We start from the raw sequence: 13,171 nt of genomic DNA on the forward strand, positions 1-13,171 counted from the left end.
CAGTCTTTTAATTGATTACTGTTTTGTAATCAAATCACCAGTATGACCAAAGCAGGACGGCAAGAGGAAGCACATCTGTGAATCAAATCGACATGCAGAATCTCTTTTTTCACTGCTTGGTGACTAATAGTGCCACTGGGAATTGGCACATTTATAAAATTTTATGGAGCAGAGCATTGTGCTCATAGGAATTGTGTGTGTGTAGAGACCAGCATGACTCTGTCCCCACAATCTCCTACAGATAAGATCTGTTATTCTGTCTTTCAAAAGATGGAATTCACTGGAATTGAGAATGCCGGCCTCAGAATCCTGGCATTCGAACTACAAGGGAACTTAGAGGCCATCTAGCTCAAAACTAATTTACAGATGAGGAAACCAAGTCCCAGGGAGATTAAACAACTAGCCCAAGGTCACACAGCTCCTTCTTAGCTTCTGGGAGCTGAATATAATCTTCCAACTCCAAGCCCAGGCCTTCCTCCACTGCCCCATGCTGCCCTTTTTCATTGGCTTTGTTTGGCAGAAGAGGCTAGGAGCCAGGTAGTGCCCAAGAAAAAGTTAATTTGGAAACTAGGGTAGCAGACACTTGTCATATGAAAGGAACTTAAAGTAGAAAAAAGTGAGTCATGCAGATAGAAGAGTTAAAAATACAGAGTTAAGGCTCTCAACACATCATGTGCACACTGTCATCTCTTCTCATGGAAGGAAACAAGAAAAGGGAAAAACGTTGCTTTGCTCTGACCTGTAAGTAGTGTGTGCTGAGAAGTGTGGCAGGCATAAACCCGGGTGCCACAGACACTCGCTCACACCAGCGCTCAGCGCTGGCAGCGTGCCACAGATGGCAGAAGCTCCGGCACTTCTTACCTGATGGTGCCGGGTGGTGGTGACAACTGAGAAGGGCTGTTTCTAGCTTGAATTGGAGGAAAAACAATTTAAAAAACACACGCTTCGAATGTGTCTAAGTTATTGACCACTAAGAAAGCTGCCAGGAGGCCCCGTAGAAAAAAGGGGTTTTTAACTGTCACTTGGTTACTTGCAGAAGAGTTATAAAACCAAGGATTTCCCTGCCATCCACTATTTTATAAATTTATATTAAGGGCCGAAGTTAACAGTAAAAATGTGTGGGTTCTTCCAGCTCAGGGCCTCAGAGGCTGGCTGTGGGTTGCCCTTCGTGTCAGTGGCAGGGAGGGGCATGGAGAGGCCCCTGATGTGGAGAGCTCTGCCCTGGGCTGGAAGTAGCTGGGGAGTGAGCAGTTCTGCCCCTCTGGAGGCATGTACTCTTGGTGTGAGCTTCATGCACGTGAGCACATTATTTGAATTTTCCATGCAAACTGTCAACGTGAGAGTAGGAAAACTGTACATCAGAAAAATATCAAAAAAAAAAAAAAGAAAAGGTAGAGTTGCATTACCAGCTCGCCCATTGATAAAGTTAATTGGAGAATAGATAAAACATAAGCCAATTGGGAATGAGTTTATTCTGGAAGGAGTGAGATGGAACATGGTTCCTCTGATGGACAGGGTGAGGGTTTGTCTGTGAAGACATAGCACAGGTGTGTGGAGGTCAGCATGTGGGGGGACCGCCTCCTCCAGACCAGTGGAGCTGTGTCTGTCCTGCTGACCACGACACAGTTCTCACCAAAGGTCAGGATCCAGTCTGTGCACAAAGGATGAGCCACTTGCAGCCGAGCCCAGAAATACCTACTGCGACATCTTGTTTGTGCCATTTATAGTGTCAGTGCTATCTTGAGATGGGGCGTGACTGGCATTTTCAACAATCATCAGTGATTCATTTGCCCAAATGAAGACCTTGGTATTAATCTTGCATGCTTTTGGAACTGTTTTAAAAATGTCTGGTTTTTGTTTGTTGGTTTCTGTTTTTCGAATTTCCCTCTCTCTGTAGTTCTTGGTTTCTATCTCACTGAGAGCAGGGGGTTTTAATTGTTGCTATCTATCTATGCTTCGCAGCATGAAAGAGCAATGCCTAAGGGCCCTTGTGGTGCTTTGGGGTTGATGGGTTTTGTGTCTGAGCAAGCAGACCTCACAGTAGCCATGCTGGATTGCAGTAACAAATTTCTCCTTTTTTTCCCTGTAGCATTGAAAGCCGAAAAGAGAAGAAAGCTGACTCAGGGAAAGGTGTTGACAGGGAGACTTGTCTATGACTTGATCTTCAATTTATTTTTACATATACATGAGAAGAGTGCCACAATTATTAATAAAACTGCTTTGATCATGTATTGTAAATTCTGTCTCTAGTCCCAAATCCACCTTCATACTGTAAGTAGTGCAATACTTGTTTCATTTCTGTGTTTAAACTTCTGAGCAGTGAGACACCCTTATGAGCATATACAGTAGCTAATGCAAGAATCTCTGTGTTCCTTGCTCTATGTTAGACATTTGTAAACACTGGATTCTCATTGTCAGTTTTATGAGAGCAATAGCTTTCTTAAAGAGATAAGTCATATTTACCTAGTTTGTATTTTCCTACTTTAGTGACCTGAAGATAACTGATAATTTCATTCAGAAGAATTTTAAAGGTAGTTTTACTTCTTTTTATTTTTTTAGTGACTTATTTCAAAAGACCCAAATCAAAAAGTGAGTTTGAAGGCATTTTTTAATAATTATATTTATGCATTTCCTTGATTTAATATGATACATTTAATACATAAGAATTTGTATGTAACTAAAACTTAAAGTCATTTGAAAAAATATGTAGAAACCTGTTCACAACTTGTTTAAAAGAATCAGACACTAATGCAGAGTCAAGTAGTATTTGCTTAAAATTCAAGTTGTGATTACATGATCAAATACTAGGCTTGTATGAAGTGCTTTAGAAAAACTTTGTAAGTTTTGTGAGATTTTCAATATAAACCTTTATCAGAAATATGCTCTTAAATTTCTCTCCCATTGACAACAAACGTTTTCCAAGTAAACCTATTATATACATACTTGTGGAATGCCACATGGTGAATCATTGTACATGAAATTCCACTCCTGTACAGTTATTCTGCTGCTAAAGGTCATGTACTGCTTAATGCTGCTTTTGGATCATGTTCTAGTGTTAGACTGACAGGTCTCCAATTGTAATTTTTTTCTGCAAAGCTCTTTTCCACTTTTTAATTTAATTAAATGCATGTTGTAGAAAAATGCTTTTTTTAAATGAAAATTTCAGATTCTGTTTGAGAAGGTTCTACAGATATTTCAGTCCATATGAAATAATCCATCTTTACTAAGCTTATGTAAGAGGAAGGAAAGTTAAGAATTTTTGAGCTTTACTAAAAATACAGTATTTCATTTCATTTTAGATGAATGTGAAGTTAATAAAGACAAAATCTCATAGTGCTCTGGTTTCCTAAGAATGACCAGTGATCATCAACCTTATAATCTTCAGTGTCCAATTTTGTAATAATTCAGAGCCCTGTGGATTTTCCAGACTATTAATTACATATTCTGTGTATAAGTGCACAAGAAAAGTGAAAACAAATCCTCTTGTGATTAAGCTTATGAGAGAAATGAAAAAACAACAAAGCCTCTATTAGTTTCAACATTTTGATACCTTCTGAAAAATTCCCCTCACAGTCTTTTAAGGAGCCATTTCTTTTATGGAACATAAGCCTAAAGAATATAAGAAAAATTTGCAGTTAATGAAGTCTGTGTTTATAAATGCCAAGGAAAAATACAGAAACTTTCCATTCCAAATGTGTTGCCCTGGTGTGTTTTATAATACATATACTACATTGTAAGCATTTCCATTGTTTTATGATTTAGATTAGCTGTACACACCAGTCAGTTCCAAAAGCAGCCTCCTAGTGTTTTAATATATTAATAACTGTTCTATTGAAAACGATCATAGTGAATTAAAACCTTCACATGATCACCTATTTGAATAAGCAATCATATCCAATGAAATTCTGTATTTCTGAGTATTTTTATAGTCATTTTGTTCTTGTGTGAATTTTAATGCTATCCTTATGTTAATCCTAATATTTTGAAATCATATAAAATATAAGAAAAATGTAGTGTTATATATTTCCTCCTAATTTCAGATTCCTGGTCAAAATTACTGAATATCTTGAATGTAATTTATTGCAAAGTTTAGGTAATGTGTAAATGTGAGTAGGATATTGTGTTTTTCACAACTAAGAAATGTTATGTGGAAATAAATATTTATCCTAACTAATTTTCTTGCACATTTTAAATTGTGATGCAAAGTGTCTTGTCTTTTTTTTCTTAGTGTTAATCAGAATCAATGTAGAACATTTTGATTGTTTGAACATAGTATTTAAATTTAGACACCTTTGATATTAAGAAAACTTGGTGATGTAGACATTTCAAGACTGTTCAAACAATTTGAACTTTATGAACAAAATATTATGAGAGCTATAGTAGGATGTTATCTCTTTATTTTCCCAGAGAGCAGTGACTTGGGTGCTAATGGCCTTGCTCCCATGACTAGTAAAAGCTTCCAAGGTCATCAGTAGGATTTCCCATTATTAGAACTCCTTAGACTTCTGTTTTTACCCCTTATGGGAAAAGCATTTCTTGAAATTTGTCTCCTCTTTGTTTGTTACAGTAGGTCAAATGGGACTATTATTCTTTTGTAGCCGTCTAGCAGTATGTTGTAGAGGTAATTGCATTCAGAACTCTAATGTACTGGTTAGTATTTTTCTCTTCATTTGTGAGTTTACTTTGTAATTGCTACCATTTAACAGCGTTTCATATTGGGAAGTTTTTTCCTAAATATAATCGGAGTATCTCCTCGGTACACTTTAAACCCATAGCCTGATAGAAACTCTCCACTGACAATTCACAAGCAACTTACATTTCAACATAATTCCTAGATCTTTTAGGATTTTTCTTGGCTCTTAAAAGTGTGGCTTATTTTTTTCCTGTCTGCACTGATCTACCTCTGTTTCTGTTCAACTGTAGCTTGTTTGCTCCTGGGCACTTGACTATTTTACTATCATTGCAAGATTGCTCTCCAAATTTTCCAATATATCTATCGCATATATTCATGCAATGAAATGAGATGAGATCACAAGCATTTGAAAATTTTATGAGAGTAATTTGGATAATATGGTGATTCTCTAACTATCTATTTTGAAAGGCTACTTGTAATCAGTCCCCTTGAAGAAGCCTAATATTCAAGGATTACTGGTAACACTTTATTTAGAGATCTCTTTGGATGTTTTCCTTGGAAAGCTGCAACTCACTGATACAACTGTCACTCCAGTTCATTTTCTATTGGTGTATTGGCCACTACCCCTTGTGCTGGAACTTTGAAAATAGGACTGTGATCCTTGCTTCTCAGAGCAGGGTAGACATAACATAATATGACATGTACTGACTTGGTTGTGTGATGAAAGCCATGAATAACTGAAGGATGGAACTTTGAGTAGGGCAGAGTTTGAGGAAAATGTTATATAAGAGGTAGCATATGAATTAGGATGGAAATAGAGAAGGAAACCTACTCCAAGAACTGCAAAGATTCTCAAACACATGTCAGTATTGAAATAAAAACGAAATAAAAAAGCAAAGCTATGTGGTGTAACTGGAGCCTGACATATCTGATGTATGGCATTTTTGGAATCCAGCAAACAGCCCAATATGGTGAAGTGTTAGGAGAGTAGTGGAGACCTGTAAGAAAAGGTAGAAATACAAGTTAGAGACATTATAAATGATGTTAAGTTCTCTATTAGGACATTTGAACTTTATCCATTAAGAGTTTTGAATAATGGAGAGCATGAATTTTTGGAAAGATTAGCCTGGCAGCACAGTAGAGAATATAGTGGGGAAAAAATGGAATCATTTCCTTAGGGATCCTGCGCCCAGGATGACTGTCAAAGGCTCAAAGCAAACTCTTTCTGAGTGGTCTATAAACTTGTATTATGATTGAAACCAAACAGTCTCATTACGTCTCCTTAGGGACGTAATAAGCAACTCCAGACACAAAAGCTTTATTGTAAATCCATTCATGTAGAGCATTCCTTTATATATTATGTTTTGGGTACTATTTGAAAAATGTTCTAAAAAGCGTGGTATCAACAGTAATCCTAAGACTATTAACGGAATCTAAGTGTATACAAAATTCAGCCTACTGGCTGGCTCTTATGAGTCCAGAAACCACCTTTCCTCTGCCCACCTTTTCATCTTACTCATCTCATCCATTCTTGCCATAGACTTAGCTTTGTCTCTAGGTACTCCTGTCTTCTGGTGTGTGTAGAGTCATAGATTTCTGCCAAGCAACTTGTTTCTTCCATTTGCTTATAAGCTTCTTAAAGGTAGGAGTAGTGTTTTATCCCTCTGTAACTTTCCAGAGCCTAGTTCCGTGCTCTGGTCTTTATCCAGACAGCAAAGGCTATGTACAGAATCATAAATAAAATCTACAGTAGTCCCCCCCATCCGTGGTTTTTCTTTCTGCTGTTTCAGTTACCCGCAGTCAACCATGGTCCAAAAATATTAAGTGGAAAATTCCAGAAATAAACAATTCAGAAGTTTTAAATTGCACGCATATCTGAGTAGCATGATGAAATCTTGAGCCATCTCGCTCCGTCCCACCCGGGACGTGAATCATCTCTTTGTCCAGTGTATCCACACTCTATACTCTACCTGCTCATTAGTCACTTAATAGAACCCTCTTGGTTATCAGATCCACTATTGCAGTATCGCAGTGCTTCTGTTCAAGTAACCATCGACATCGTCTACTCCTGACGTCCAACCATCGACATCGTCATGGCTCGATAATCCTTCTGATGAATCATCAGGCTAATAGTAGCCTAACACTATGTCACAATGCCCATGTCATTCATCTCACTTCAACCCATCCCCTAGGCATTGTATCATCTCACATCATCACAAGAAGAAGAAGGGTGAGTACAGTACAATAAGATATTCTGGGAGGGAAAGAAAGACTACGTTTATATGATTTTCATTACAGTATATTGTTGTAATTGTTCTATTTTATTATTAGTTATTGTTGTTAATCTCTTGTGCCTAATTTATAAACTTTATCACAGGTGTGTAAGTATAGGAAAAAACATGGTGTATATATAGGATTCGGTACTATCCATGTTTTTAGGCATCCACTGGGAGTCTTGGAACATATCCTCAGTGGATAAGGGGGGGACTACTCTTTCAGAAGATGCTGCTGCTCAGTTTATTAAGAATGATTAAGGATTCAGAGAGGATTCTCACTGACATGTCAGTGTTGGAACAAAAGCAAATGCATTGAGCACCTTCGTGTGCCCAGCATCTGCGGACACAGACGCCTAAGGTGAGAACTTGTGTAATCTATGGAGTCACCAAACCAGGAGAAGAAGCTGAATAGCTGTGACTGGGAGGGGGGAAAGGGGAAGGGAAGGTGCCAGGCATGGATACAATGCCAGGCATACTGTATATATAAACCTTCACAGGAATGCAACAGTTCTGTGAAGTAGGTATTTTTGTGCTTCTTTCAAATTAAGAAACTGGGGCTCAAAGAGGCTAAGTAATGTTCTTTAAAATGTTTCTCACTGTGAGTGGTGACCTGAGATTCTAGCTCATATCCATCTAGCCTCGGCTGCCATGCACTGAGTCTCCAACAGGAGGCGAGGTGTGACTGCCTTCCTCCTTACCAGAGCACTCATTCTGGCTCATGCAACCAGAATCAGAGTAAGATGAGTAATATTTCTTCTCAGTATGTTACATTTTCTTTGTCACTCATCTTTCTGTGATTGACATTGGAAACCAAACCTACCCAATGAAATACTTTTTTTGCTCACGAGTCATAAATATCATGACTTTGGATAGGAGAAACTTAATGGAATAATTAGGGTTTTGGTTGTTTGATGGGTCACGCTTCTCACCATACATGCATTTTATTTTATTTTTTTTAAAGAAGGTGGGGCTCTCTCTCACCAGCTGAATCTCCTCTTTATTTATTTATTTTTTTCCCCCAAAGCCCCCGTAGATAGTTGTATGTCATAGCTGTACATCCTTCCAGTTGCTGTATGTGGGACTCGGCCTCAGCATGGCCGGAGAAGCAGTGCATCAATGCATGCCCTGGATCTGAACCCGGGCCACCAGCAGCGCAGCGCATGCACTTAACCGCTAAGCCACGGGGCCGGCCCCATACATGCATTTTAAATAATCTGACAAACCTGGGATGATTGTTCAGATGAAAAATTATGTAGAATAGGAACTTTGAATTTGTTGAAGTTTAAAGTCTGTAACACCAGGAAAGATACCCTTCTGCATTTAACAGTAAAGGAATTATCTTTCTTTTTTATTAATTCAAATTATTGAGTTTAAATGTTAGTGCTGTCACAGATAGGTGACATGCAGAAAGATAATAAATTTCTACTGAGCATGACGTTGATCTTATTAATACCACGCTCTGAGCTTTTCTTATGGGTAGTGATGTTATGCTTTATTACCCCCATTCATCTCTCATTCTCAACCATCTGTAGCCCTCAGACATCCTGAATACACACTCCAGATCATTCAGGATGTATGTAAAAAGGTTTCTTGGACACTGCTGAAAGAACTGTCACAAAGTTGGCACAACAAAATTCTCTTACTTTATGAAAAAAGCCATTCTTTTGTTTTGGTATGTTTTTCATTTAGAGCTTATTAAATCTCAAATATTGTACAAATCTAGTAGTTTTATAAATTGGAATTCTCACATCAACTTAGAGAAACGTAGAAAAAGCAGCAAATGCCAAGTGGAACTGGTAGCCTCAGTGACCAGCTGTGAATAAGAAAGGAAACACCCAGAATGACATACAGCCTGATGTGATCATTGATCTTTATGGTAGTGGCCTCCAGTTATCCAGACACATGGAATTATGTGCTATGCCTGCTATTTAAGAAAACTATTTAAGAAATCATTTTTAGCAAGGTTTCCAACAAAAAAATGTTCAAAAATAATTTTATTTTTTTATTTATTTTATTTTTTTTTGGTGAGGAAGATCAGCCCTGAGCTAACCTCCATGCCAATCCTCCTCTTTTTGCTGAGGCAGACCAGCCCTGAGCTAACATCTATTGCCAATCCTCCTCGTTTTTTCCCTTTTCTCCCCAAGGCCCCAGTAGATAGTTGTGTGTCATAGTTGCACATCCTTCTAGTTGCTGTATGTGGGATGTCGCCTCAGCATGGCCGGACAAGTGGTGCGTCCGTCGGTGCGCGCCCGGGCCACCGGTAGCGGAGCACACGCACTTAACTGCTAGGCCACAAGGCCGGCCCCAAAAGTAATTTTTAAAGTGATTTTCTAAAAATATTGATCAAAACTTAAAAAAACTTCTACATTCATAGAAGAGATGTGAACATTTCTCCCTTCCTATGGTGTTTGCACCCCGGGTGCTGGTGCACTCCACAGGTGGTTTACAAAAGGAGTCTTAGCCATCCACGTGCCTGCTGAGGCTGCAACTGTCGACGGCAGCCAAGTCTACACACACGTTAGCGGTATGGTTAGTTCCTGTGTGTTGCAAACTTACCTTCAGGTTAAGTTTTTCTCTAATTTACTTGTCAATTTCTTTACCTTCGTTTTCCAATATGCTAGTTTAAAACTCTTATTGGAGAGTAAAGCTTGTCCTATGAAGGTCAAATGAAATCTACTTTAACTTCAATCACATCGTTATCATATGCAGCGCTCATTATGTGAAAAATATGTGCTGGGATTTTTTTGTTACCTCTGGACTCCAGAGAAAACTTTTAGCTTGTTTAGAAACTAAAGGAATAATAAATTCATATAGTTTTGGTATTGTACAATAGTTGTGCAATATCAAATCAGATATTGTACAATATTAGATTTTATACAATTTTCTTAATATCTGTATAATAGCTGATATTGTACAACATCTACTATTGTACAATGGTCTTACTAATATCTGTACAGTAGCTGATATTGTACAATATCTGCTTTCAATTACGATAAAAGGAGAATGTCTATTTATTTTGCTTTTATGACTGTTAATTCAGTCCAGGATGTGAACACATGATCTATGACTGCTATCTCTGGATATAGAGCTCTGCAAAGATTTGTCTAGCTACTCATCATGATTGAACTCTATTAGAAATAGAATTATGACAAAAGCCCTACAGGTTTGAAGTTTGGTTTATGGTTCCAAGGGATGAGTGCGATTTGAGACTTAATTAAGATGAAGCTACTCAATGGCACACTCTGAAAATATAGCTGAAGCTGAATTTCACAGTCCTCTGTCCATTCCTATGCATAACTCACTGGCCTCATGTTGAATTGATAGTTTTTTTTCTATTTCTTCCATTTTTATATTTTTATGCTGTAGCTCACTCTGTCTGGGATAACTTTTTCCTGCAAATGGTCTGAAGCTAAGTTTAGGTTCATAAAATCAATTTTTTTTTAAATGAGGCCATTTTCCAAATAACTGAACAAAAAAATCATGTTTCCTCAGTTATCTAGATATTACTTAGGCTAAATTCAGCACCTGAAATCTGTAGTTATTTCATCAATATACTTATGTCAACCAAAAATAATTAGTCAAACAAGTGACTGACTTGGCCTTCTTTTTTTTTTCCTTCTACTGAGCCATCAGAGCTACCAAGATGATATTGTTGATATTATTTGTCCTTATAATATGAGCATCAAAATAGTTCCCTGGGACAAAATTATAAATTATGCATTATAAATAACAAAAATTATTTTAAGTTGATTTTTCAAAAGTTATATATATGTATGATAACAGAAATTGTATATATATTAGATAAAAGCTCTATGAACTGCTTAATTTAACACATTTCTATGTATATAATTTTTTACAAAAACTGAACTCTCTCCATGTTTACAAGGCAGTCTGGGATAACAAGCAAAATAAACAAGAGCCTTTTGGATAGACATGTCCATATGCCAAGTGGTTTAGGTTTGATTCAAGACACAAAACTCATTACCTCTGAAAAAATGAAGGCACATTTATTAAATGACCAGGAGAAATTCCACAGAATGTAGAAAGGGAATAATAATACATTACTTTCTAGTTTATTTTCAATTTTTAAAAACAAGTGCAAGGAAATTAAAATATTCTTTTAATTCAGATGCTCAAAGAAATGAAATAAGAAAAATGGATGCAAGGGCTCCTTCAAGTTAGGATTTGCAATACAAATATTTTCATCTTTTAACAGGGCGAGCGGATGTGTTCACATCTCAGTTCCAAGCTGCCTCTTTCACTAGGCAACATCAGCATTTTTTAAAGCATATTTACAATGCATTCCCATCACCCTTGCTGTGTTTTTGTAGCACCTATAGCCATAACTGGCACCTGGGGGCCTTGCATTGTTGGCAGTTTCCCTCTCATTTCTTTGGAGTCTATTCAACTGCTGTGGTTTTACTCAGAAGTCAGTGCTTTGCATATATGATTTCCTGAGACAATTTGAATAGTCTTTCTCAGAAAACTGTGCCAGTCTGGCTGTGAACAGCTCTTCTCTGAGAGGAGCTGACAGTAGCCTGGTCGGGTCAGCATGCTTGGACTCGGGTTCCCAGCCATGCCCTGCTAGCTTCTCTCTATCCCCACTCTTTTCTTACCCCTGCTTCAGTGACATCACTGCCCACATCTTGCTATCCCTTTAAAGAAGAGAACAAGATTTGGACTAGTCCAGTTAGAAAAAAATAAAATGCCACCCAGGGAACCTATGCAAAGCTCCCAGGAAAACAATTCATATTCATTGTTTCAGCAACTGATGTGGAAATGATTTTAATAAACAAAACCAGACTGAATAATTCAAACTTCTGTAAGGTAATAATAATCTGTTGCAAAGACAGAAGTCCCTATTTGGGGTTATAGATATGAAATTTGGGAATAAAGATAACCTTACATTTTTTGAGTGTATTTTTTTTAAGATCACCATCTTGACAATGCAGTTTTGAGATAATGAGAACAAAAATGGCTTTTAATAAGCTTTAAACGGCATGCTGTTTCGAGGTGCTAAGATGAAGAGAAGCACTGTTGTATGAAGTGGCTCATGTGAGTATATATATGTTGGTGTGCTGTACTGCTGTCGATTCCATGGTCTTCATCTGTATACCACTGGAGAGGGAAAGAAAAAGGTCAGAATTAGGAAGTCAGTTGTCTTTTCTTTCTTAAATTAATTCAGATGAGCTCTTGAGCATACGTGGTATAAAACAGGATGTTTTAATTCCTGAATCCATTTACAAACCGAAACGTGATCAACGAGGGTATCTAATTTCCCTCCAGAGCTTTGCCAGGGTGTGGTGTTCTGTTCTGCAGAAAGTCGCTGATTGTCCTTTGCAGGTGCTAAGAGAAGTTACTGTTGAATTTGGCTTTACTGCATAGTGCTTTAAGGATATGTATATTCTAATTAAAATATCCAAATCCATTTTCAAATTTGACTCAAAGGACACTTAGAACCATATCATGGATAAGAAGGAATATTTACCCCATTAGGCCCACTAGTTTTAATTAAGTGTTATCAAGGGTCAAATTTCTCCTACACGACAGTAAGATAAATTCTATTAAAATAAATGTTTTGTAAAAATAATTTTTCCTAATATATATATATATCACTAAGGAACTGAAAAAATCTATTTCAATATTCCATATATATGTTTAACATAAGTGAAGTCAAAAGTCAAATGTATTATTTGCCAACACTTAGATTTTTCACTGGAATTTTTTATCGGTATGTCTGACATTTATGTAGAAAGAGTTGATGACCTGAGGCAAAAATTTATCAACTCATATAGCATTAAACAAGGGGGAAGGGATTGCCAGGCAAACATATATTATGGAGACATAAATTAACTTCTAAAAATTGCCTAAGTAAATTGTCATGTCTTTTCTTTGAATGGTGGGAAAAAAACCCTCAGCCTTTTATAAGAAATCTGACCCAAAGGATATATACCAGGTTTTTTTGTATCAAAAGACTGTCCCACTCCTATACAGTGGGCACCGTTTGAACTGAGCACAGAGCAAAGCATATATGTTAGAAGAGAGTGAGGAAAAGTAGGCTTTTCTAGCTAATACAGACAAGAAAGCATTTTACACAAAAATATTTAGTGCAACACATAAATATACATATAAATATACATACACACTGTATATATACATACATATATGTACATGTACATATATGTATGTATATATATAAAATATTTTTTCTTCTTAATCTCAAAAGGTCTAGTGCAGAAAATGAATTTGAATTTCACTTCAG

The 13,171-nt window shown here is 37.1% G+C and overlaps 2 protein-coding genes across 4 annotated transcripts in view; one reads left to right on the forward strand and one right to left on the reverse strand.

Moving 5' to 3' along the window:
• The window catches only part of SLC4A10 (solute carrier family 4 member 10), a 210,272-nt gene extending 208,116 nt beyond the window's left edge, over positions 1–2,156 (forward strand). For all 3 annotated transcript variants that reach the window (XM_087435291.1, XM_087435292.1, XM_087435293.1), the window contains one exon: positions 2,090–2,156. In XM_087435291.1, the coding sequence (XP_087291417.1) occupies positions 2,090–2,156 (67 nt within the window). The remainder of the gene's footprint in view (positions 1–2,089) is intronic.
• Positions 2,157–10,905: 8,749 nt separating this feature from the next.
• The window catches only part of DPP4 (dipeptidyl peptidase 4), an 86,139-nt gene continuing 83,873 nt past the window's right edge, over positions 10,906–13,171 (reverse strand). The window contains exon 26 of the mRNA XM_087435294.1: positions 10,906–12,027. Coding sequence (XP_087291420.1) covers positions 11,926–12,027 — 102 coding nt within the window. The 3' untranslated portion in view covers positions 10,906–11,925. The remainder of the gene's footprint in view (positions 12,028–13,171) is intronic.

Source organism: Ceratotherium simum, chromosome 9 (assembly GCF_057802395.1).
Source record: "Ceratotherium simum simum isolate JZ-2026a chromosome 9, ASM5780239v1, whole genome shotgun sequence".
Taxonomy (NCBI): Eukaryota; Metazoa; Chordata; class Mammalia; order Perissodactyla; family Rhinocerotidae; genus Ceratotherium; species Ceratotherium simum.